This window comes from Tyto alba, unplaced genomic scaffold (assembly GCF_018691265.1).
Source record: "Tyto alba isolate M040663 unplaced genomic scaffold, T.alba_DEE_v4.0 Super-Scaffold_20000042, whole genome shotgun sequence".
Lineage (NCBI taxonomy): Eukaryota > Metazoa > Chordata > Aves > Strigiformes > Tytonidae > Tyto > Tyto alba.
The window spans coordinates 13612478-13637686 of record NW_024881293.1 but is presented as its reverse complement, the minus strand read 5'-3'; the positions used below and the strand labels follow the sequence as shown (position 1 = coordinate 13637686).

The 25209-nt window shown below is 47.6% G+C and overlaps 1 protein-coding gene across 2 annotated transcripts; it reads left to right on the top strand.

Moving 5' to 3' along the window:
* The first annotated feature begins 39 nt into the window (after window positions 1–39).
* Window positions 40–24599, top strand: PIAS4 (protein inhibitor of activated STAT 4). 2 transcript variants are annotated; one of them, XM_042794172.1, is made up of 11 exons: window positions 40–350; window positions 6235–6670; window positions 12580–12664; window positions 14435–14476; window positions 14893–14983; window positions 15344–15472; window positions 15560–15665; window positions 19032–19105; window positions 19222–19382; window positions 22871–23001; window positions 23878–24599. In XM_042794172.1, the coding sequence occupies exons 2-11, from the start codon at window positions 6238–6240 to the stop codon at window positions 24081–24083; spliced, it is 1458 nt and encodes a 485-aa protein (XP_042650106.1). In that variant the 5' UTR covers window positions 40–350; window positions 6235–6237; the 3' UTR covers window positions 24084–24599. The 2 variants fall into 2 exon arrangements, with proteins under 2 accessions (XP_042650106.1, XP_042650105.1); XM_042794171.1 differs by lacking the exon at window positions 40–350 and adding an exon at window positions 2814–2951.
* Window positions 24600–25209: the final 610 nt, after the last annotated feature.

Sequence of the window (25209 nt, the reverse complement as noted above, 5' to 3'; positions counted from 1 at the left end):
GGGGGCGGAACCTGCGCACCCGGCAGCCAAGGCGCATGCGCCGCCGCGCCTCTCTGGCCCGCAGCGGGCGGTAGGCTCTATGGTTGGGAGGGCGATTCCGCCGGGGCGGGACCACGTGGCCGCTCACCGGGGGAGCGGGGACCGGCCGCTCCCGGCTCCGCCCGGGCCGCAGCGGAGAGGAGAGTCCTCCCCCACCCGCTGCCGGTGACTCGGGTGGGAACCGTCCCAGGGGACCAGAATCGGTTCGGCCACTGCGGGCGGTGATCCCCGCCGGAGCGGTGAGGGCCCTCCGCCGCCGGCCCCTCCGGAGCGGCGGGCGAGCCCGGGGTCTCGGCTCTCAGGAAGAGGCGGTAGGGCACAGCCCGGTGCGGACCCCGACCCGGGCACCACCGGCCACCGCTGGGCCCCGCCCGGCCCCTCCCCGCCGGCTGCCGCTGCCCCGCAGAGCCCCCGCGCTGCGCATGCGCCGAGCGGCGCGGGAGTAAGGGGTGGGGGGTCCGGGGGCGCCGGCGCTGCAGCGCCCCCTGCGGGCGGGGAGGAGCGCGGGGGGGGGGGGGGGGAAAGGGGCCCGATCCTGGCTGAGCTGCCGGCACCCCCCGGGCAGCGACGGAGCTCAGGCGTCCCCCAATGCCCTCAGCCCCCCCTGCACCGGGTCCCGGGGGCACACGGTGCTGCACCGGGAACGGGGCTTCACCCTGCAGCCCCCCGGGGCTGATGGGCTCCAGCTGGGACCCTGGGGGGGCCATCGAGGTCCCTGTGGGAAACCCAGCAGTCCCTTCTCCATGGGCAGAGGCGTTGACTCCTCGTGCTCCAGCGGAGCCGAGTCTGGGATGGTGTGGTCGAGGGATGCGGGATGGCTGCGCAGTGCCGGGGAAGGCCCTGCGCGTGGTTTGGGGAGGATTCCCCCCCCGGCACAGCACGGAAAGGAAAAGCCAAACTCCCCTCGGTTTGTGCCACCGAGTTGGGAAGCTGAAGCCCTACACCGTGAAGAGCATCACCTGAGTTAAGAACAGACTAAAGGGAGGTTACACGCATGGGCAAGGAAAGAGGGACTCCAGGCAGAGGGGAATGCAACTCCCTATCCCCACAGCATAAATATTTTACTGCTTTTTCGTACTCTCCAGCATCATGGGAGGCCGTCGCTCCATTTCCCTCAGCTGCGGTGTAAGAAAGCTCACACAAATCCAAGCCATTCGATCCCCATGCCACCTTGCCCAGCAGCTACAATTGCTGCCAAATTCCCAGCACAACCCCAGCCCATCTCTCCCCTCCACCAGTCACAGGCAGGGACCGGCAGGATGGAGGTGAAGCTACACCCAGGATGGATTTGGCCCCCTGCTCTGCCAGTGTGGCAGGATGAGTTATCAGCTGTTGGTGTTTCCATAGCAATCATTTGAATTTTTAGCACCAATAGTGGCTTTTGCTAGACTGGAAGGGAACACTGGGGAGCCTGATTAACATATTGGCCTGCCTAGGAAGCAGACTAATTGCCTTTTTGTTTAATTAGCTTGTGGGGTTGATGACAAGAAGGGAAAATGCCGGAAAACCTCTCCCAGTGCAGCATTTCACCCCAGCTACTGGGATTACCTCCTGGTAACAACCTGGAGCTGGAGAGGACACTGCTGTGCACTTGCTTCTTAAAAATGGAGCAACCAGACCCCAGGAGGAACAGTATCGGGTGTAGGAGGAATAATTTCTATTTACGTAGAAGGTATTTTTAATAAGTGATGGGTTACTGGAGAGAACATCTCCTCTCCAAGCACCCACAGGGGGCATAATCGCTGACCTGTGCAGGAGGGCAGGGAGATCTCTGCGGTGCCATCGCCACGGAGCAGGTCCGGTTTGGCTGCGAGGCGCCACATGTGCCTTGGCGGGGGACGTGTCTGAGGGGAAGGCATGGCAGCAGGCTCTCGAGGCCCCTGAAGCAGAGGCGCGGGGGTGAGCGCGTCCCTCACTAGCGGTCAGTGGGGCTGGCAGCTCCCAGGCCTGAGATCCAACAGGAAAAGCTGAGATTTGCAAGTTCAAGTGGAGGCTGCCGCAGGGTGAGGAGGAAGATGGTTAAGCTGGTGTCCTTTTGGTTTCTTGGATGAAGGCACAGACACAGAAGTGCTGTTTTCTTGTTTTTTTTTTTTTTTTTTTCTCAAGAGCGTTTTCTCTCCAGAAAAGCCGACAACAGCCACCTACTCTTCAAAAGCATTTCCCAGCGAAACCACAAGTGATTGGAGCTGGTGCTCCCTGGTTTCAGGACTAAACTGCCCCCAGGCATCGGTGCCAAAGACACCCCAGAACAAAACAAAGCACCCCGGTGTTCGGCCAGGAGCCGGGGCACAGTGGGAGCCGCTTCCCAGCCCTCCTTGCCCAGGGCCTGCAGCCTTGGCTGGGCTCCTTCGGCGTGCCCCCAGCGCTGCCCTCCTCAGCAGGGAGGATGAGCAGGGCCCTGCCACGCTGCGGGGCAGCGGAGGGACCGGCACAAAGAAGCGGGATCTCAGAACGAGCCCACTGGGCCGGCCCGGACCGACACCGGGCACGGTGGGGCCTGGCCTGGAGCATCCACCTGCCTCCATTTTGGGGGCACCACACACACCACTCCCGGGGGGCTGTGCCACCGCATGCCCGACTTGCTCTCAATCTTTTGCCTGCTTATACAGAACGTTTTCCAGACCCGCTCCTCCCAGACGCAAGCCCAATATCTACCGCTCTCCCCGACGCCCCGCGCCGTTTGCGGGGCGCTGTCCCTTTAAGCCGCCCGGGAAGGCGGTGCCGGGTGGGGCGGGGCCACTACGCCTGCGCGGTGAGGCCGCGGCCCGCGGGGTGGGGAGCGCGCGCGCGGATTGGGCGGTGCGTGCCGCCCGCGGCCCCTCCCACGTCGTGGGCGTCACGTGACTCGGCGGCGGCTCCCGGCGCGGTGGACGCTGGAGGCCAAGATGGCGGCGGAGCTGGTGGAGGCGAAAGTGAGTGAGCTGTCCCCCCCCACCCCGCCGGTGGGGCCGGGGCCGGGGCCGGGCAAGGCGGCACCCGGCGGAGGGACCGCGGGCGGGCGGGCGGCACGACCCCAGCCCTGGCCCCGGTCCTGGCGGTGAGAGTCGGGGGGGGCGGCGCCCCAGGACCGCCCCCCCCCCTCCCCCCCCCCCCCCTTTTACCTCAGGGGCTGCCCCGCCCCGGTCTCCAGGCCCGGCCGCAGCCCCCGCCGGACCCCGGGCCCGGCCCGCAGCCCCGGAGAGCCGCCCGCCCGTGGGCCAGCAGGCCGGGCCCCGGCCTCCTCCGCAGTTAATTCCCAGTGATTAATTAGCGCAGGTGGCTTCTCCCCACCGCCCGGCGGAGCTCCGTTCCCCGCTCCCCGCACTTCTCGCCTTCTCCTCACGGAGCCCCGGGCCAGTCGTCCCCGGTGCTCGGACGCCCTTCCGCGGCCTGCCCTGGGCTCCCTGACCGGTTTAGGGGCGCGGGTGCGCTCGGCCGCGCTGGGGAGCGGAGCGGAGCTGTCCAACCGGGCCCGGCGGGCTGAGGGCTCGGGAGCCATCGCAGCCACCCCGGCCTGGCTCTGCCGTGACGGGGGGGATGGCGATGGGACGAGCAGTACCCGGCGCTGGGAGTGTTGGGGCAGAGCCCACCGGCTCTCTGTGGTGGGGAGGCTTGGGGCAGCCTCTGAGGCTCCTCCACTGTGGGATGAGGTGAAACGTTTTCACGGCAAACGTGCTTGAAATTGCGCTGTGCTTCCAAGGTGTGTTGTGCACCCCATTGGGCCTTCTGCGGGAAAGGGTCCCCATTCGGCTGCGGGTTTCTCCCTTTTCCTCTGGGTCTCTGTTCGCTGGCACCTCTCTGGCAGCCGGACTTCTCCATGTCCCACTGTTGGTGTGTGGCAGTGCAGAGGACCGGCTGACGGCACTTGCGCGGGCTTTACCCAACAGTGTCATGGGGAAGCTGGTGCTGAGGGTGCTTACTGAGCAACGCCAATGGCTGGAAAGCGTTTAGTGCCTGCAGGATCAGCTCAGCAGTGAGGATGTGGCTAGATGGCTGCAAAAATACGATTTGGAAGATGCTTGTTTAAAGAGGCACTGCCCCTCTCGGTGTTGTGAGCTGTGCCCAGGACTCCCAACGAGGAGATGGGCTTCCAAGGTGTTGTGGTTGCCCCCATAGTGGATGCTTGATGGACTTCTTGCTGTACACATGCAAGGCTACCTCAGGGGAGGAATAGACTCAGTAACGGGTTTTCTTTGTCTGAAGCTTGTTCTTCTGTTGCTGCTCAAATCTGGTCATCCTTCGGGACCTTAAATCCTTCAAAATGTAAACTGCAGAAGACTGTCAGCTCAAACTCTGCTTTACACGCTGACGGTCCCAAGTGACTGGTGGTGTAGGAGCACTGAGTGCAGGAATACCTGTCTGCTCTGCTCCTGTGACTTCCCCGGTACCTCACCGTTGACATGTGTCACTGCTTTGATGTATTTATCTTTGCAAATATGCTGTTTATCCTCAAAGTGCTTCAGAGAGGACAATACGCTCTCCATTTTGTAGTTGAAGAAAACTGAGACACAGAAGCTAGCTTTCTGCAAGATCGCACAGGTGGTATCTAGTGAAGCAGCAGTATGAATCCAGATCTCTTAAATCCTGACTTTCTGGCAATTAAGCATCCTTTCTTTCTTCTTTAAAGTTATCTGCCTTTTTTTCCTCTCATCAAAGGTATTTTGGGACACATCATGACTGCCAAAAATTTTAACTACAGCCACTGATGTTTGTGTAACATCTTCTGGGCTTCCAGATTAAATGACAGATTTCATGAAAAAAGAGAAAAAGGAATGGCATTTTCTCTATAGTCTAATTCCCACTCATGCAAAAGAGGCTGTCAAATGTTTCTGGAGTCAGTAGTAGCTTTGTTAATTTAAAAAATAATAAAAATCTGTATCTGTTTTATTCTAGGAATTCACAAGGCTACTGTTAACTTCCACAGAAATCTGATTTATATGGGTTTTTTTTTGTTTTTTTTTTAATGTAATCCCCAGACAAGAGTGGATTATAGGCTATAGACCTGCTGGATCTCTACCTGGTTTTTTTTTTTTTTTTTAACTGTGAGACAGCTGGGATTTTTTCTTGAATTCCTGTGTTTTCCACAAACCAGGAAGGATACTGAGTGATTACATGTGGGTGCCTATCAAGTATATTTTCAGGGCAGCTTGAATTTTCAAAAACATGTACTTGATAAGCTTGTCTTGTGCATTCATAAGGCTGCTTTGTCACAAGAAGAGCTGAAACATCAATCTGACCAGACTCTAGCAGTAGTTTTAACAGAAATAATTTCTAGTTCTTAGTCTGACAGAAAGTTGTTGTATAGTATAGTATGATCTTTGAATCTGTTGACAGTTACAGGCCTTCTGAGTTTCCACAGCAGCAAGAGAGTAGACTTTTTTGAAGACAGAGATAGTTTATTACTGCTTATCAAAACACTGAAATTGATAATACCAGTGCAACAACAAAGGCAGCTACTGGCAGTGATCATGGGGGAGTGCTTGGCAAAGCACCCAAATAGAGTTTGGAGGCATTGTTCTCATGGGAACATACTGCTTTCTTTAATAATCCTTTAATATCTTTCCATAGTCTAAAATATATGATACTTTTTTAAAGATCCTCTATGTGTAGGAGGATTCTTGATTTTTTTTTTTTTTTTTTTACCTGTACAGATAATACACAGGTGCACTGAAATACAGTGTGAAAGGATTGGTGGCCCCAGTTCACTTAAATGTCATCTGCTTTCCAGTTCATGTTTGTTTTCTTCCTTTGCCTTACACCAATGCTATTTTAGATGAAGTTTTTAATGTAGCTCTCTCATCCAAAGGTGCCTGGGAAGTTGGGATGCTTTGAGCCTCAGTGGCAGAGGAGTTGATGTATTCTTTCATGTGTGGGGCCTGCTGTTTGAGATGTTTGCCTTTGTGGTTACTCTTCCAGTTGGCCTGTTTTGAGGATGCTTAGCATTTATCACAAATGATTTTTGAGTAATTTGATGACTGTTGTGGTGTTCCTCTGATCTTGATGAGATTTCAGTTGATGGTCTCCTCTGTATTTGCTTTGCTCAAACAAGTACCTAAGAAATGGGATGCTAATCAGGTGAATAACAGCTGAGTTGAACAGAAGGTTTGGTGTCTTCCTTATAAGGGATTTTTTTAGTATTCTGCATTCCAATTATATAGTGAGAACTGACAACTGCCTTTTCTAACTGTAAGAACGTTTTTAATTTTTATCCCCTAGAACATGGTGATGAGTTTCCGAGTCTCAGATCTTCAGATGTTGCTGGGTTTTGTTGGCAGGAGTAAAAGCGGACTTAAACATGAACTAGTCACCAGAGCATTGCAATTGGTCCAATTTGACTGTAGCCCTGAAGTTTTCAAGAAAATTAAGGAGCTCTATGAGACTCGCTATGCCAAGAAGAGCTCTGAGGTTGCGCAGCCTCAGCCACAGCAGCACCGGTCTCCTGAGGCACTCTCCATACATTCGTCGTACGACCGCGGGAGCACCGTTGCTCGGACTTCTATCTCCACTACTAATATTGACTATCCAGCGCTCTATGGGAAATACCTTAATGGACTGGGAAGGTTGCCACCCAAAGTTGCGAAGCCTGAAGTTCGGCTGGTGAAACTTCCCTTCTATACAACCCTGGATGAACTGTTGAAGCCAACAGAATTAGGTGAGTTTTCAATATGCTGGTGTGTTCGTGGTGGACCCGGTCTGGGAGAGAAAAGCGAAACAAGTCAAAGTGTCAAAAAGGTGACGGTATTTTCAAGGATCTGTAGAGTCATGTGGCAGGTGAGACTGATTAATGTGGTGGTGGATGCCCTCCTCTCCCTCTCTTCCCTCATACTTAGAATTTAGAGAAGAATATTTCTATCTTTTTTTTTTTTTTTTTTTCCCCCTTGCCTTAGGACAGGAATATGGTCACTTTGAGATGTAATTTGTAAGCCTGTCTTGTTTGGCTGTAGTTTTCATATCCTTCATTGGAAATGCTGCTGTGTTACACATTGCAGTCTTTTGCTGTGAATCCTAATCTGTCTTCCCTCTCTGTAATTTGGCAGTATATTGATGAAAATCTTTCTTTGATGGTGTCGCACCTGTGCTAAGCAAGTATGCTGGCATATTCTACACTTATGCTGTTTTTCAGTGCTTAAAATACCTGACCTAAAGCTTCCTATGGATGAATTGGGGCAGTACGTACATCAAATAGGATTTCTGATCTTTTCTTTGTGTGTGCTCATCAGTTACTTGTGCGAGAGGCTGCATATTTTGAGGGACAACTAGGAAAACTGAAAGTAGGGTTTTTCCCACCCTGGTGTTCAGAGTCTGATTTTTTCATTATTTTATTTCTGAGAAACAGAGTATTGTCACTGATGTTAAATACAGTGTTCTTGTCATGGAGACAGTGGATACAGAGGAGAAAGACATTGTAGTCTGCTGAGCTGCCATGGCTCATCAAGTCAATGCGTTAATATCAGGCTTCACAATGAACCTAGAACTTGGGAAACTGATCTGTCTTTGAAAAAATGCTTGATGTGCATGTGGATTGGAGGGGAAAAAAAGATAGATGATGTGATTGTGCAGGTGCAAAAAAAAGAGACTAATTCATCAGACTGTAATCTTCATCTCCGTTTGGAGGCATTAAATATGGTAATGGTGTGACCATTTAAACAGTCAAGGGGTGACTGCCAGTATAAAGCTAAAATACTTGAAGTGCTCTTTGGGGAATGGGTTAGTTCAGTCTTAAATGAGGGGTGGCATTTGCTAGTCAGGAATGCACATGTAGCCTTTTGAAGGAAAACAAATTTTCGAGAGGTGGAAATGTCGAGAGATAGGAGAAGAGCCTGGATATACTTACTGTGATTAACAAATTTTGTTAAAAGTTGACATTAAATCTTCTACATCAGATCAGAACCGAGGACTCATTAAATTTAGTATCTCACCTCTGTTAACTGACCTCTCCCTTGGGTCAGCTTGTTCCCTAAAGCATATTTGACTCATTTTCCCTTTTGATGAGAGTGTTTTCTGCTTAATGGTGGGGGATTGGTGGTAAGTAGCTGGGTACGGACAGATGTTCAGTCTTCATTGTCCCGGTCAGCTGTTCAGAACCTAACAACATCTTATAGACACTGGTTTAATTTTCCCACCCTGGTGACCTGCAACTATAATTTCTTCTGCCTACACCAATGTGAATAAAGAAGCATTTGTTTCTCTGCAAAACTGGGGTTATTTCAACACTGCATGGCTATCAGCTGTTCCCCATTGCTACCTGGAGCAGCTGGGTGCTGGAGTAACTTTGACATTAGAAGTTTATGCTTATGTGGGGCTCTGCTTAGTGCGGAAGAATGATAAAATAAAGCGCTCTGAGGAAAATTAATTATTTTTTCGGTATGGAGGCTCTACTGGTTCATGCTTTGTTGCCCAGATTTTCCATCCTATGCCTGGACCAAACATAAGCTCCTTGTCAGCCTCAGAAAGTCATAACATGGGTATATTGGAAGGAGATTTAAGATCTTGGATCCATTTAGAAACACCCAGCTGCTGTTGTAGTACCCTATTTCCCTGGCCTACAAAAGAGGTATTTTAAGCATATAGCCGTGGTGGGAGTAGGGGAATCTTAATTTATACATTCTGGACTTCAATTGGAAGCATCTTTATTAATGAAAAGGCTTTCTTGCCTCTTTGAGATGATTACCTTGAGATCAAAGGTGAGGTGGGCGATGCCTAATTTGATCTGTAGTCAAGCAGATTCCCTGAAGAATATCAAATTACTATTATACTTGTAGACAAAGGTGGTTTCAGCTAAAAGCAGATAAATTAGGTCCATTGCAAACCAGCTAATATCTCATATTTGGCAACTGCACACACAATTTCAGTCAATTTAAGTATTGAGTTTTGCATTTGAGTTATCTACATGAAAACAGCTTCTGCCGCAGCTTTCTGGTTTGGTCTAAGGATGTCAACATGAAAGAATTCTTCTAATTTACTGAAATCACTGCAATTCTCTTGGGCAGATAAGGCTTAAATTAAGATTGATCAGATACCTTTTTAGGGGGGAATGAATACTAATATCTTTCCTGCATTGTATTTTAAGTAGCTAGCAAGTGGAGTATTTATGTGAGCTCTGTGGTATCTGAGCACCTTGCTGATAAGTGTACTTATCCTCTGCACCTTTTTGGCTAAAGCAGTGTGAATATAGTTTTTGACAGTACTAGTCTGCTGTAAAGAATTCTGAATGATTTTTTTGTTCCCAATGTTAGCTGTGACAGCCTGTACTCGCTGCAGAGCGTGAGGCCACTGGTCTTCTCCTGGAGGCACGCCAGAGGAGATCTTGTGGTGCAGCTGTGGGAGCAGAAGGCCATGTAGGCTGGGAGGTCCTGCCGCTGTTGGTGTGAACAGGATTTGTTTGGGTTTTTTCCCTTTGATAATACCTGCCTTGTAGTGGTAGTGTTGCTCTTCTCTCATATCTGAGTGTGAAAACTGCTGCTCCCACCCCCCTGCTCTGAAGCAGGACATCAGTTGCTGTAAACAGGGCCACCAAGTTGAGACAAAGGCGGCTGTCTTCCCCTGACTGCACTGCACTGAGCGATCTCCAAGGAATCCCAACAAAAGCACGAGTTCACACTGTTGCTATATCCACCTAAAGAAACCACGGTATGCATTAAAATCAGTGTTTCCGTTCCTTGCAAAAATAAAAGATGCCATACAGTCAACTTGCCCCCTCTGCTCAGACCCACATGAACACAAATGCCCTTCAGTTTAGTCAGAGTAGTCCAAATAGCCAAGGAGGAAAAAAAACCCACCGGTATATTGTATTTGTGCCCTGAGGTGGGTTGTTCTGGGCATAGGGATGCGAGTGGGGATTTGTAACAAGCTCCTCAGCCCTACAGAAGCCTCCTGCCCAGAGCACATCTCTGGCTGATCCAGCTTTGGGATCTCCAGCCACCGTGATGACAATAGGATTTCTCTTTCTTGGGGGTATATTAATGGCTTTAGCAAGTTTGACAAATAAGTACAATAGTGAGGAATGTTACATTAAAAAAAAAAAAAAAAACAAAAAACCACACACCAAACACCCAAAAAACCTACCTTGGTATAGGGAGACTCTGAAATCACTGTAGTCGTTATTTTGTATGCCACAGTCTAGCCTGCCAGATCGAGAGCTACAGATGAGATTGGCTTCTCAGAATGGTAATCCATTTCAATTACATTGGGCTAAAGTCTTGAATATGGTTTGCCAAGTCCTTTTGGGTTTTGGAAGCCTTATAACTTGACTCATTCTGAGGATTGCTGATTGAGCTCAGTCTTAAAAATTGATTTCCTGCTATTGTCAACTGTTAAAATAATTTGATCCCAGCAGCCATTCTGCAAGTTAAGGGGCTGAGTTGTGTGCTGGGGCATCTGTCCTGGAAGAAGGATGAAACTCACTTATCTTAAAATATTTAGCTTTAAAAAACTGTGAATCTTTTTCTGCCTGGTCAGCAAAGAACAGCTGATTAGGTACCCTAAAAGAGTACCTCCTGAAGTTTGGGTTTATTTTCCAGCATTGAGATTTTGAAGGAGAATTGGGTCTTTACCCAGGTCTGTCTCAGAAAGGTTTTTCTTCCAGTCTTTGGGGGAATGTTCTCTTGCACTTCTCCCTGAAGTATCCAGTTCCCATTACTGGTGGCAACAAGATAGGCCTGCACATATCCAGAGTCCGTATCTTTTTGATTTTTGTTTTCCCTCCAGCTGTCTTTTATCCAGGTAACATGGGAGTGCTTTGCGTGACTCTCCAGCAGCTTTCTGTGAGCACAGTTGAGAAGTACCCCTAAGTAGCTGTAGAGGAACATAGGCACCTGAATATTTTTTTGTTTTCCTGTGCCAGTGGTTTAACAGTCAAACTGTGAAACCCATCAGGAGCTGGTGCTTCCCAGCCAGGACTCGGCATCGCATCCCATCCGTGGGGACGGCGGCCTGGCAGCCCCCACAGCCACGCTCACTTCTGGTATTGTCAGCAGAAGTCAGCAAATTACCTGGTTTGAAATTCAGTTGTGTGCTGGTTTTAATGCCAGAATATTTTTCTGGAGAGGTGATAGTGAATTTGTTGGATACTTCACAGGGTTTGACTTTTGTCACTGATGGCGTCCTCTGGCAGTGCCAGTCAGCGCTGCGGGCAGCCTGCTTTCAGCGTTGCTCCTTTTTTTGTGAAGGAAGGGTGAGCTGATACAAATGCAAAATAAAACATGAACAGCTTCTCAGTTTTCCTAAGCAGGTTTGCTTTGTTTTCATGCAGGTCAACAATCAGGAGGACAGTGTGTCTATAGACAGTTATGTAACCAACAATAGTAAAATTATTTTTGTTGTTCTTATTCATCGCTGTCTAAAAATAAATCCGTGTGAATTGCTTTACTTCTCACTGATTGTTTTGATTCAGAGACATGGAAACTGGAAGTAAATTAAAAGTCCATAAAGATACCTTTTTTGTTTGTTTGTTTGTTTGTGAAAGCCCTTTTTGCATTTTTGAAGACAAATTACCAGAAGGAAATACCCATAATCAGTGAATCAAGTTGTTACCTTGTCTTCCAGGATCTTAAAGCTGCTGAGGTTTTATCCTTCCTTCATCTCATCTTATTCACAGAGAGTAAAGCACACTTTTCTACTTTTCAAATTCTGATATATTGGCTTTGATGAAACTATCAAGTGAAGTGATGCAAATAAAAAAAAAATCCAATTCTTGCTAAAAAGAAAAAATAAAAGCTCTTTTATCACTTCCTGTCTGTTTTGTTTATCCTGTGACACTCACCAGCTCAGGGCCTTGACTTCAGTTGGAAACATGTAGTGACAATAAAATTTCTCATGTTTGAAGTTAATAAAAGGTACTAAGCAGAAGTTGTAACAAATTTTTCACATCTCAAGCTTCATTTTAACCATGTTAAATGCATTTGGTCTTAAAATTGTGAATGGATAAAAGGCCAATTAATTCCGGGTTCTCAGTTAAGCATTTTTGGAAGTGGAGTGCTGTAACACCCTACCTATAAATGCGCCCTCAAGGTCATGTGTTTGTAAGTCATGTTTTGCCTCTTGCAGCTGTTTTTTGTGATGGTTTTTTATTATCTAAGCTGATTGTTGTTGTTTGCTTTCTTTTCCAGAATCGGTCTGATCAGTCTGGTTTCATGCTTTCATGTCACGCACAGATCTCTTCTTATGCTTCTTTGAGTTCTAGTCCCCACACTGTGATGCCACTTACGATTTCTTCTTATATGAGCACAATTGTTGGCTTATTGATTATTTCAGGGGAGGAAAAGGAAAAGAAAAAAAAAAAAGCAGGTCCAAATCCACTGTGTGCTGTTAGTGTACTAACTAGCAAAACAGACAAGCAATAAATGAGCAAATCTGTCATCAACGGTAGATTTACCAAAATGCATAATGATTGGAGTTCTTGTGCAGCTGTATGGGAGAAAACAAGACTTAGAAGTAAATATAGCTCTGAACATAAAAAATCACTTTGTGCTTAGTAATGTAAGAAAAGCTCATTATTATCAGTTTGATGTACAGTCTGTTGGTTTTTTGTTTTGTTTTGTTTTTTTTTTTTTCCCTCTTCAGTTCCACAGAATAATGAGAAGCTTCAGGAAAGTCCGTGCATTTTTGCATTAACACCAAGACAAGTGGAGCTGATCAGAAATTCCAGGTATTTCTCATTGTGTATTAGCAGTTCAAGAAAATGTAACTGTGTAATTCCTCTGTGTTCCCGCTCTGTGGAAGCTTTTGTTCTCTGCAAGGAAACACAGTTTGTTTGAGGACATTAGCAGACAAGCTACTTCCCATGTAAAGCAAATAGCTTTGGGGGTGGTACAATTTTACCCTTCTAAGTCCCTGAGTTTCACTTCTGCTCCTCTAATCTTGCTTTTGAATAGTACATTTGGCCAGCAAAAGCAGTATGAAATTGTTGATGACCTAAATTCTCTGTTGAACTTGTGTTGTGAATATTTGCAGACTTCTCTTTGCATCAAAAGTTCAAAAGCTATACATGTAATGCTGTTTGCATCTGAAAGAAAGCTTCCTTGTTGTAAAGGATGCTATAGTAACTGCACAAGAAAACATCTTGCACCGATTAGGATTTAGCCTGACCTCTGTCGTGATGCAACTTTTGATTCAAACAATGAAACGCCTGAGAAGTGTCAGTGCAGACAGTAAGGCTTCCTCTTTTGCTGACCTGCTCCCTTGGTCCTTGCTGCTGTGAAAGGACAATGATGCAGAGGTCTTCCAAAACTAAGCATAAAACCTTTAAATATTTCTCTTTACAGTGAAATCATATTGTTATTTTAGAGCTGGAGAAAGATGATGTTTCTTTGAATATTCAGTGCTTGATTACTATTGTGATCCCAGTAGGTCAACAGAAGCAGTTCAGGGGAAGCGGTTTGAAGACTTAACAGAAAGGAAATTATGTACCACAGAAGTCTTGAAGGGTGATAAAAGTCTACATGTGTTGTAGCTGAGTCTTGATGCTCTTTTCTCCATATATTCAGATTTGTGAGAAAACTTACACTGTCAGTAACACAAGTCTTTCACAGCAGGGGTTTCAGTGAGGGTCTAGAATAAACACTCAGCACAGGTCCATCTTCTTCCCCTGCTTGTGGGTGGTATCCAGATGGGTTTCCCCCAGATCAAAACCAGCCACATCAGCTCCTGTGTGTCAGCTGAACTGAGGTTCCATCCCTTCCACCCCCAAAATCAAAACATTTATACTAAAACACTAAATTGGACTGTGAAACACTTTCATAAGCAAATCAAGACTAATTTGAGGATCTTATCGAATGCTTTGCATCCTGTGCAGAAATTAGAATATGTTTTGCACCTGTGTATAAAGACTCTTAAAAAAATATCCTTGTTCTGGGATATGTTGCTTTCTTGATATCAGCTGAAATCCTGTTATTGCTACCTTCAGTAGTGCTATTCATATTGACAGTTGTTCTGGTGCCGTAATACTTGGCTTCTTGGTTTGCATGAACAGCTTTAGTTGAATAATTGAACAAAGAGTCTTGAACACTGTCAGGTAGACCTGACCTTAAAACGTAGTTTTTGTAAGTTCTTACAAATCAGCCAAAGGATGCCAGGCAAATTGGTACCTTTCACCCAACTCCTTTATAGTTTTGAAAACCCAGAGAAAGGCTGTAGGATGGTGCATTAGGAGAAGAAAATAATTACAGGACCACTGATACTTGCAGGAGGAATCATACAATTTAAATAAAATTCTGTAAAGTAATTCTTTAAAGGTCTATTAAAAAAAAAAAAAAAAAAAAAAAAAAACAAAAACAAAAAACTCTCAAGTCTAGTGAAAATGACAGCTGATTTTGCCTGTTCTGGCTTTTGGTGGTTTTTGTTGTTGCTTTTTTTTTTGTTGTCATTGTTTTTTTTTTCCCCTACATAATTAATTTTTCTTTCTTCTTTAATTTACTAGGGAGTTGCAACCCGGTGTGAAATCGGTTCAGGTTGTGCTAAGGTATGTCTGAGCATGGGATTGATTTAACGTCGGGTGCAGAACAGGGGAGGAGGGAACGCAGAACCAAAATATATTAACTTTCAATATGGATTTCATAGCTACAAAGAAAACATACAGTGAACTGTTTGTTTGGATGCCTAACACAAGCATCTTAAACTCTACTTTCTAACCTCTTCCCACATGCACTGCTTGAGTTAGTGCTGCGGTAGGAAACAGCAGCGTGTCAGACTTTGCTGCCCAGGTGCCAAGCCTGTGTCCGATTTGGGAGAGCCGAGTGGAATTGGCTTTGCTTTGGCCAGATGAGGGAGCATGGGTTGGTGTGGTGATGGTTGGCTGCTGGTAGCTGTTGATGTGCAGAGAGCTTTGATACGTGCAAACAGCATGGGGATATTGAGAGACGTGTCGTTTCTTTACAGAATCTGTTACACAGACACTAGTTCTCCTCAGGAGGATCAGTACCCTCCGAACATTGCAGTGAAAGTGAATCATAGTTACTGCTCAGTGCCGGTAAGTCAGCTCAGCCAGGAGGTGTGACATTGCAACTTTGGAAGGACCTGTGTAATTTAGTAGGAAATTGGTTTTCTGATGAATGCTGACAAGAAGCCAGAGTATAAAAGTGCACTGCTTAGTTTAAAGCTAATTTTCTAATGGATTAGCTGTGTTGCTAATAAATTGTTCTTGCAAAAAGACTCGATCCTTTTTACTTTGTGCTTGGTCTGACTGTTCAGCTCCTTTCTACCCCCCTCCTTGAGAACTGTGGGTGAGTAGAACTTAGTGAAGATGAATAGATGTACCCATACAGAAGCGTCTTGAGTGAAAAAAAAAAAAAAAAACAAAACATATATATATATAATCTTTCTGCCTTAGGGCTACTATCCATCAAACAAACCTGGAGTGGAACCTAAAAGGCCCTGTCGTCCCATCAACCTCACCCACCTCATGTACTTGTCTGCAGCGACCAATCGCATCACCGTTACCTGGGGGAATTACGGGAAGGTACGCGCCAAAGGAAATCGCACGGGACTGCACAAACGAGGGCAAGAGAGCAGCCTTGATCACTTTTTCCCTTCCTTCTCTCGTTAGAGCTATTCCGTGGGGCTGTACTTAGTGCGGCAGATGACTTCAGCAGAGCTGCTGCAGAGGTTGAAAACCATTGGGATCAAACATCCAGAACTTTGCAAAGCGCTTGGTGAGTATGTCTGCTTGTGAGGTGGCTCGGGGAGGTCTGCTGTATGCCTATCAGACTGCAGCACTCCTAATAGCCAGGCTGCTAAAACTGTGCTTGGGAACAGCTGCCAAGTTTTGTACAAACTTCTTTCCTCCAGTTGTATAAAAACCCTTTTGATTTGAACAGACTTGCTGAGCTGTATGTCAGTTGTGTGAAATTGCCCCACATATGTGTGCAAGTGCAGCACTTCTGCAGCGTGCGTTTCTCGTGGCTCTGCAGAAGCTCTGAATCACTTCAGTTGGATTTAGAATTTGTCCCCAGGTTGTATCGTGGCGAGTGCCGCTGAGGGCCAGTGTCGTTCTGACGCGAATGGCTTCATGCCTTCACCTGAGTAATTATGAGCTGACGAACATTACCACAGCGCCTCGGCCTTGACCCGCACTATTTCCAAAGGAGATTTCTGGAGCAAGGGATCCTGGTGAAAATGTCCTGCTGCCCCAACCCCCCGTGAATCCTAGGGGCTGGCAGTGGGATTTCACCACCAGCACTTTCATATGCGTTGAGAGCTTCAGAGAAGAGATGATCCCGAGAGATGCTTATCCTAGACCACTCAGGTAAATCATTGTGGTATGAGGCAAATGCAAAACATTGTTGAAAATGAGGGGAAATTACCTTTCCAAGGCAGAATCTGGCTTGCAGCTCCTGAGAGTCTGAAGGATTGCCAGTTATTTAACGTTACTGGAGAGAGCATTCTTACTATTTAGTTCTGCGTGGGAGAGCTAACACCATGGATCGTAATGGTCTTTAAAACATACTATTCAGATCTTGGACAACTCTTACTGAGCGTAAGAATCATAATCTTGAAGAGAGATTGTAGTTCCTAGGAGAGATGATGATTTCAGGCATGTCCAGTCTTCAGATGCGTAATGCACATTGTGGGGCACGCTGCTGCTTCAGCCGAACTTCTGATCTTCATGATAAGCGCAACACTTCTGCAGCAGATGCTGAACACTTCTGTATCTGTGTGCCGTGGCAGTCTTGATCATATTAGACCACTCTCGACAGCCAGCACTTACCTATTGACATAAGAAAATTTCCACTTGTTAAATATCCCCCATTCTCAGAAGCCTGAGGCACTGGCTGTGCTCCTTTTTTTGCTCTTCGCCAGAACCTCAGATGAATTGAGCAGAGTCTGGCTTTTGAGTTGTCCTAAACTGCAGAGGATCCTCTCATTCCTCTCTGATGCTTCTTGAAACTTGGCTCAGCAGTGTGTGCTGTTCCCTTTAAAGCAAGCGCTTGCAGGATGGCCTCTCAACCTGCGAGTGGCAGGCAGAGGTTCTGACAGCAGCTTTCTTGCCTTTTCCACTCAGTAACAAGTGTGTGCCTCCAGTTCTATGGAGTTAGAGAACTGACAGCTTTCGTGGGACTTTGGGGCGGAGATGAGTTGCATTTGGTGACCTTAAATTTCACCAAATAGGTCTTGTTTCAATTCCTTTGCCCTGTTACTGCTTGGAAGTTGTTTGGACATCTGAAACTGGCAAACACAAGTAGCTTGTAAACTTTGCTGTTATAGCTTTGGTCTGTTCTGCAAGTGATTCCATATCCCATTCATTGCAGTGTCCCTCAGAACACACTAAAGTTACCCTTTGACTTCGGTTGCATCTCGGGGCTGACTCCTCTTCCTCTGCATATGCTTCTGTTGACTTTAGTACAGGAACATTGTCTAGAAACAGAGATGCTTACATACATGTCTGTGGATCCAAAAGCAGTCTTAAACCAGCTTGCTTCTAATCAGGAGGTCCTAGAAAATGCCCGTTTCTCCTTCCCATGTATCATAGTAATTGATGCACAGAGAATGCTTTTACAAAGGACTTTATGAAAAATTAAGCTCGGATGAAAAGTCTCCTAATGTGAAGAAAACAGCACCAAATCTTGTAATCTCATGGGAATTTCACATCTGAGAAGTCACTCTCTAATTAGAGCTGTGTGTTGCAAAACTGCATGTAGCCTCATTGTCTGGAGACATCTTGTTACAATCTGAAAAGGTCAAAATAAATGGTTGACTTGCTCCAAAGAAAAATGGTGATGGAAGCATCAAAGGCCAGTGTTAGCAGCAGCTACTCCTTAGGAGTTGTGTAGTAGTTTAAAGCTGATTTTCTGTGTTGATTCAGCGCCTTGACGCAGGGCCTGCACGTGTGGGACCTGCACGTCTGCTGATCTTTTTGATTTGCCTGCACCCCCTCCGGGTTTTCCTTTCGGGGTGCAGCAGCGGGGGGCAGGATTCTCTACCTCCTTTCCTAATGTCTTGTTCTTTCCAAATCTATGCTGGATCGCTGCTTGTGACCGTTTTTTGCATGGCTGCCTTGCTCTCTGAGCTGTCTGCCCTGGTACCTCTGGGTCTGTTTGCGGTTCCTGTGAAACACTCTGCTGGAATAAATGAGCCGGCCAGCATATACGCTGAAGAGTTACAGCACAGTAGCACTAAGAGGAGGCCTGTTTATTTGATGGGGAAATGATGGGATGTGGTTTCCTGTCAATTTGACTGTATCCTGTGTTTGCTCACTTCTGGGGAGACTTTCTCTGAATTTCAAGGGGCAAGGGGAGGCAGTTAACCCTGTCCTATTGCCACTGATCTCAGAAGGGAATAAAATCCATCGTGCTTATGCTAATGACCAGATAAGCTTAAAGTGACTTTGTTCCAGAAGTCTTGCCATGTGCTAGAGCTCTATCCATCCACTTTTTCCCTCCCTGCAGGAAGTTCAGGTATGCGGGTGCCTTATTCCCCTCTGAAGGGGGACAAAGTTAACTCCCAGTTGGCTGCCTTGGTATAATATTAACATGACAAAGCTGGTCAGCAGGGTGATTTCCTCTGTGCACCCCAGCTGCCCAGCCTATAGCTTGTAAATAAGAGGTGTAAGGGTCGCTCAGAGAGCATTAACTAGCTAGCAGATAGCATGCAGACAGTTGCCCTCATCCCAACACGTAAGTCCAGCCTGGCTCCTTCCCTTGGTCTGCCTGGGTGAGAGGCAGCGTGTGCTGGGAGACCTGAGTTGTTGGGAGGGGGGATCTGTAAGAAAATGCTAGCTTGCTCAACCAATAAACACTCCAGCTGGCCCGTAGACCATGAACTGCCTCATCATGCACGAGGTTTTTTGCTGGCCGAGCAGCGTCTCTACTGAGCTCTGCAGGTTGCGCAAGCCTGGTCCAATCCAAGAGCTTTGTGTCTGCAGTGTCCTCTGTCCCTGACTGGCAGAGGCTGTCATCTGTGGGGAAAATGACTTGTATGCAGCCAAGGGCTGTCAGTGAGCTGCTTGACCTGTGCTACACGTTGTTTCCAAGGTTTAAGTTTGCATCTGTTAAATTTTGTGCTCTCTACTCTTACTACAGTAAAAGAGAAGCTACGCTTGGATCCAGACAGTGAAATTGCCACTACAGGTGTCCGTGTGTCTCTTATCTGTCCGGTAAGCCTTTGCAAAATATTTTAATCTGTTTCTGTCAAGAAACCCTATTCTGCTGCCAGACCAGCTTTGCCAGACAACAAACCTTATTGCTGATCTTCTGCTCTTTGGTTCAACAGCTGGTGAAGATGCGGCTGTCGGTGCCATGCCGGGCGGAGACCTGTGCACATCTGCAGTGCTTTGATGCAGTCTTCTACCTACAGATGAATGAGAAAAAGCCCACATGGATGTGCCCTGTGTGTGACAAACCAGCACCCTATGACCAGCTAATAATCGATGGGTGAGTACATACACTTCTCTGTCCTCTGCCCCTTTCTTTTTCCGCTGGGTGCGGCATCTTGTCTTTTGGTCTGTGCATCTGATTGAAATTCACCTCGAAACAAAGTTGGAAGCTTATTCTGCTGGTGCATAATATTCGGACTTGATTGTCTTAGTGTATTAGAGCAAGACTTGACTGTTTGTCTGCCATTCTTAATTTTTTGGATTACACTAAAGCGTTTTGAGAATCAAGCGTTTCCTGCCTCACTCTTCTCATCAGGCTGGTGAACTCACACAACTAGCTGCCCGGGTTGACCAATATCATTCTGCATGGAATAAACCACCTCATAAGCAGCCAATAAGGTGATTTTTGATAGGAAACCTGTCAATCTTCCTGCTTGCTTGTTGGTGTCAGGTGCTCATCAGATCACAAGCAACTGTTGGCATGCTGTAAATGTGCTTGGGGGGGATCTTCTCTGCCAGCTATTAGACTGAACATCATGCAACATATAGTCCCTGAGATAGAGGTACAAATGCAGTATTTGGGAAGATTTTTGTACAGTGTGTGACTATTCCAGTACCATTTCTGCGGCCATTGTGAATATCTTTGTGTCAGGGAAGGATGTCTCCGTAGGGACTATTTCTGTGTTTTGCATGCCTACAGGGGGAAAAAAAGCAGGAGGTTTAGATGCACTGGAGGGACAGAGCTAAAATACTTTGGATATATCGTCCAGGCTAGAGGTTGTGTGGGTCTACCCAGACTCCCTGGGCCTCCTGCCTTGGTTCCTCTGGGGACACGCAGTGGTGGCTGATCCTTGTAGCAGGCTGAGCCTGTGCAGCAGGACCCTGGGGTGCTCGGGGGGCCCTGGGGGCTCCCTGCTGGGGGCCACCAGCCCCCTTGGTGTGGGAGGGGATACCAGTGCACTTGTCAGGCAAATGGAATATGCTGGGAGGGAACTGGCTTTTGGTACAGCACTTTTAGAGTGGGTTTGCAAAGGGCAGACAGTGAAGTTTTGCCCCCGCCACAAATTTGGGTCTGGCTGCTGTCCTGGGGCTGCTGCCTGCCCTGTGGTGGGCCAGAGGGACAGAGCCACACCAGTATCCCCATCCCCAGTGTCCCCAGCAAGGCAGCCCCATCTCTTCTGCACAGGGGATGTTCTCTTTCTACTGTCTCATTTTGAATGTGGCGTAGCTGGAGTAGTGCTGTAAAAGCACAGGAGGGAATTAAAGTAAATTCTAAACAGCGTTTGGAAAAGGATGAGGCAAGAAATGCATGTGCTGAGCCCTGAATTGGGGAAAGGTTGCTTTAGGCTTGGCAGTCAGCTTGTTGTCTGTTTTCAGTCCATATGGGAATGGCGTTTCCCATATCTCTGGACTTGAATTGGTTTGCTCGGTCTTTTTACCAAAGAGCAGAGCAGAGAGGGCTCACCATAATCTAGGAGGGCTGGAATACTACAGTTCAGCAGTACAAGAACACTTTTGGAGGTGATGCTTATACGTCTGAGTGAGGTTTGATACTGGAAAGCTTAAAAATGCAGCTGTGTGCCAAGAGGATTACTGCAAAAAAACAGATGATTTCCCTCTCCTTGCAGACCTGGTGGATGGAGTCTTGTATGCAAACTGCAGCATGAGCCAAGCTGACACCAGGGGCCACCTGAGGCAAGCCAGAAAGCTGGCGACGATGCTTGTCAGCTCCAGAAACATGGGTTCCAGAGGCTGCCTCTAGAGAAGAGCACAATAAATTGCCTGGCTTTTGTCCAAGAGTAAAGGAAGGAACAAGCAGTGAATTAAAACAAACGATTACCTCCACTCACCCCCCAGAAGAAGCTGCTTTGCCTCAAAACTCAGGGAATCTGTTTTATGAGCTGGGACCACTGACATCTGTAGTTGTGCTAGCCAAGCTGAGAGCAACCCTTGAGGGCTGGTGGAGCGAGGTGCATGGTTCTTGGCTTCTGGAAAATGATCCCCACCCTCATGGCTTGTATAATTGGCCTCTAATGCAGGTTCCCTCAAAAGTAGGAAGAGTTCAGAGAAATTGTTCAGGTGCATCCACCTCCCTTGGCACACAAGGCAGTGAAGTGAGCAGACAGGTCTCTGCCTGGGTGGTATATTCCCAGGGCCAGACTGATAATATTCTGAGCTTCGCTTCATTTGTAGGTACTGATTTGATCCAGGAGTTGTGGCTTTTTAGACAGTTTGAAGCAGCCTAGGCACAGATAACCTGTTTGCTTTGTCCTCTGGCCAACACTGACAGGAAAATCCAGTTCCTTTGGGATCTTGAACAAGGCTGCTGAGACTGAAGGGGAAAGTACGAGGGGTTGGATTGTGGAACCTCCGCGGGTCAGCAGTGCGTGTGTCCCTCCAGGTTGAGGAGGAGGTTGTCACTGGTGAAGGCTCAGCAGATTTCTTTGTCCCTGCTCTGCAGGGCTCAGGACTGGGTTTCAGTGCCAATTCTGTTGGATGAAAGTTGTCTTCAGACCTCCCTGAAAGTAAGCTGGAGGGAACCTGGCAGTCACAGCTGGATGTTGTTAGTCAAAAAAGGGGCGTAGGCTCCTGAGGAGGGAGGTAGTTGGTCAAGTCTAAGATTCTCTGGGCCTTGTCAGCTTTTTTGGAATTGCAGCCTCGGTGGTTCCTCTGCTGGATGACATGACTGTCTGTGGAAGTGCATTTCCTACTTGAGCTGGGGAAAAGCAGAAACTTTCCCCCATTAGTGTGCCACAAATAGTCTTTCCGAGCTTGTAAGATTTTTTTGCTATTAGTTCTCCTTTGTACTGAAAGGAAGTGTTCAAATCCAGAAGTCAATCAGGCCTTGCAGAACAGTGGTTCCAATAGTGTGTCCAAATAACCATCCCAGGCAAACGGTGGGACGTACTGGAATAAAGCAAGTACCCAATTTCTTGAGGCACAGTGAGCTGGAGAAAGGGCCTCATTCTGGTTAGTGCCTCTGCAACGAGCGCTGGCTGACATCGAGGTATCTACACCGGGTCTATTTTCAGTGGTGAACATGGGGTTTGTTTCCGTTGCAGGATGCTGCATTTATTGTTTTAGTGGCTGCTGTGAAGGCTTTGGGAAATAAAAATGGGAAGGTAGTGAAGATTTCCTGATGCCATAGGATATTTTGTCTTGGTGTGAAGGTACCTGCACCAGCCCTGACGCAGCTCTAGATGGGGCATCAGACGTCTGTCTGGAAGCGGTACCACAGACTTGGGAAACTGGGTGAAGAGGCAAGGCTGTCTTCTAATTGCACGTAATTAAAATGTTAGTTCACAGTTTAGGTACATTGTCAGAAAGGATGGGGATGGCTTGCACTGTCAGAACCTGTACTTGTTTTATGGGAAATAAAGCAAGCACTTGACTGCAAGGGCTGTCTGTCTGGCAGCCTTCTGCTAACACCAAATTTCTTTTAAATTTAAGGCTGTTTAAGCTGAAGATCCAGGTTGATGGCCCGTCACTAAGTGCATTCTGCTGATTGCCTTGAGTTTAATAGCTGGCATCTTTTCTCCTGTCCAGACTCCTGTCAAAGATCCTGACAGAATGTGAAGATGCAGACGAAATAGAGTACTTGGTGGATGGCTCCTGGTGTCCCATCAGGGCTGAGAAAGAGCGGAGCTGCAGCCCTCAGTGTCCAATATTAGTTCTAGGTGAGTATCCCTGGGGCTAAAGACTTTAAATTACTTCAGGAAATGTACACATGCTGCAAAACTACAGTTCCCCAGCTGGCTTGGGAAAAGCTGTCTGGTACCTTTTACGTGAGCTTGGCTTTTGGAGAGCTTCCTCTGGGAGAGAGCCCCTTTGCTTTCAGCCTCTCCAGAAACGAAGAGCCATCACCAGGGTGCACCGCGTCCCTGCGGGTTGTTCAGCAGAGCTGGGTTGTTGCCAGAATGGCATCGAACACGTTTCTTGGTATATGCACCTCTGCAATGACCCCTGAAATGTCATCGGCAAGACCAGCACTGTACTTCTTCTGTGAGAAAAGAGGATTTGGGCTAGAAGGGCTGTGTCTGGGCAGCTTGCACGAGGCCGGGTGCTCGAGCAGTGGTGGTGTCTGCTGCCGGGGTTGGCCGTGTGGTTGTGTTGCTTTTTGCTTTGGCCACCCGGGCAGGTGGGAAGTTCTGACCCCAGAGGGAGCACCAGGTTTGTGGCATCGGCTCTTGCTCTTAGGCAGCTACTTGAATGGAGTTTGTTTCATGCAGCCCTTGGTATTTTTTAGACTGGACATCAGGCAGCATTTCTTTACCAAGAGGGTGGTCAGACGCTGGAACAGGTTTCCTGGAGAGGTGGTCGATGCCCCAAGCCTGTCATTGAGGCTTTTGGGCAACGCCCTTAAGAACAAGCTTTTAACTTTTGGTCACCCTGAAGTGCTCAGGCAGTTGGACTAGATGACGGTCGTAGGTGCTTCCACCTGAACTGCTCTAGTCCAAGTACCACACAGCCACGAGAGACCGAGAGTATCAGAACATCCCTTAAACTGGGCGTGAAGTGTCTGAATGGATCCTCTCTTCCCCCACCTCTTTCAGGTTCTTCGGATGTGAACGGGCTCTTGCCCACTCCTAACGGTAACGGTGAGAATGGCAAGGCCACTGCCGACGTTGTGGATTTAACACTGGACAGCTCATCATCGGAGGAAGAGGAGGAGGAAGATGAGGAAGAAGATGATGATGATGAGGGACCCCAACCAAAACGACGCTGCTCGTATGAGAAAGGTTTAGTTTCTGCCTGCTGACTGCGGAAGCAGCTCTGAATCTCAGAATGGACAGACTTGAATACTCTGGTGCTTATTAAACTGGAGGAGGGGGAGAATGTCCTCTCCCACCTCATCTCCCTTCTTCCCTGATCTCCTTTGACTTTCCTATTGCAAATTAATCATTAAAACAAGAGAAAAAGAGGAAAAAAAAAAACAAAACAGAAAAAAAAAAAAACACAAAAAAAAAACACAAACAAAAAAAAAAAAAAACAGACAAAAAAAAAAAATTCTCAAACGAAAAACCATTGAGCTGCTTCGTGGTTGGAAAACGACCCCACTCAAAGCCTGACCCTGAACTGGAGCCTGAAGTAAGGAAAGTGTCTTAAGCCAGGCAGTCAGAATCCACAGCTCGCTGGTCTCTGCTGCCCTTCGCCAGGATGGTTTGAATCAGTGGAGTTCACCTGCAGATCTACAGGACATCTAACTCCCGTGCATCTCCAAAGCTGTGTGCATTTTTATTGTCTTGTTAAATAACCATTCCTTAATTAATCTAAAGTTTTTGCTGGACGCGTGAGTCCGGGGCGGGGAGGGTGGGGGGAGTGGGGAGAGGGAGAGGAGAGGGGTGGGTGGGTGAGGGAGGTTTGTATAACCTGGCAAGCATAGCGGGGGTTTTTAGGGGTGGGGAACGGGGGGCACGGGGCGAAAGGGAAGAGATGTTCGATTGGAATCGCACTGTTCTAGATAGGAGCTCCAGCAGCTCTGCACCTCATGTAAAGAGACACGTTTTGAATCTTTTAACCTAACCCGAAGGTAACGTAGAAATTGTGCGTAGTGAATCGTTTTAGTTGAGCAGAAGCCATGGGGAGGGTGGGGAGGGCTCGAACCACAAACCTGTTGTATTTTTGAAGTGCAATAACTTGGTGTTTTTGAAGACTTAAAAGGGCTGCGCATTCCCTTTTCTTTGAGAAGGCTTTGTTTCTGGAGGCGGTGGCAGTGACCTGCAGGACAGCCGGACACCTGGCACGTGAGGAGGAGCGGGGTGGGGGGCGAGGGGTGCTTGGGCCTTCCGAGAAAATGCCAGGTGGGGGAATCTCAGTTTCTAGCCAACTACCTCGGTAAACTCCAATTCAGGTTTCTTTCAGTCACGAACCAGTGTGCGGCCCGG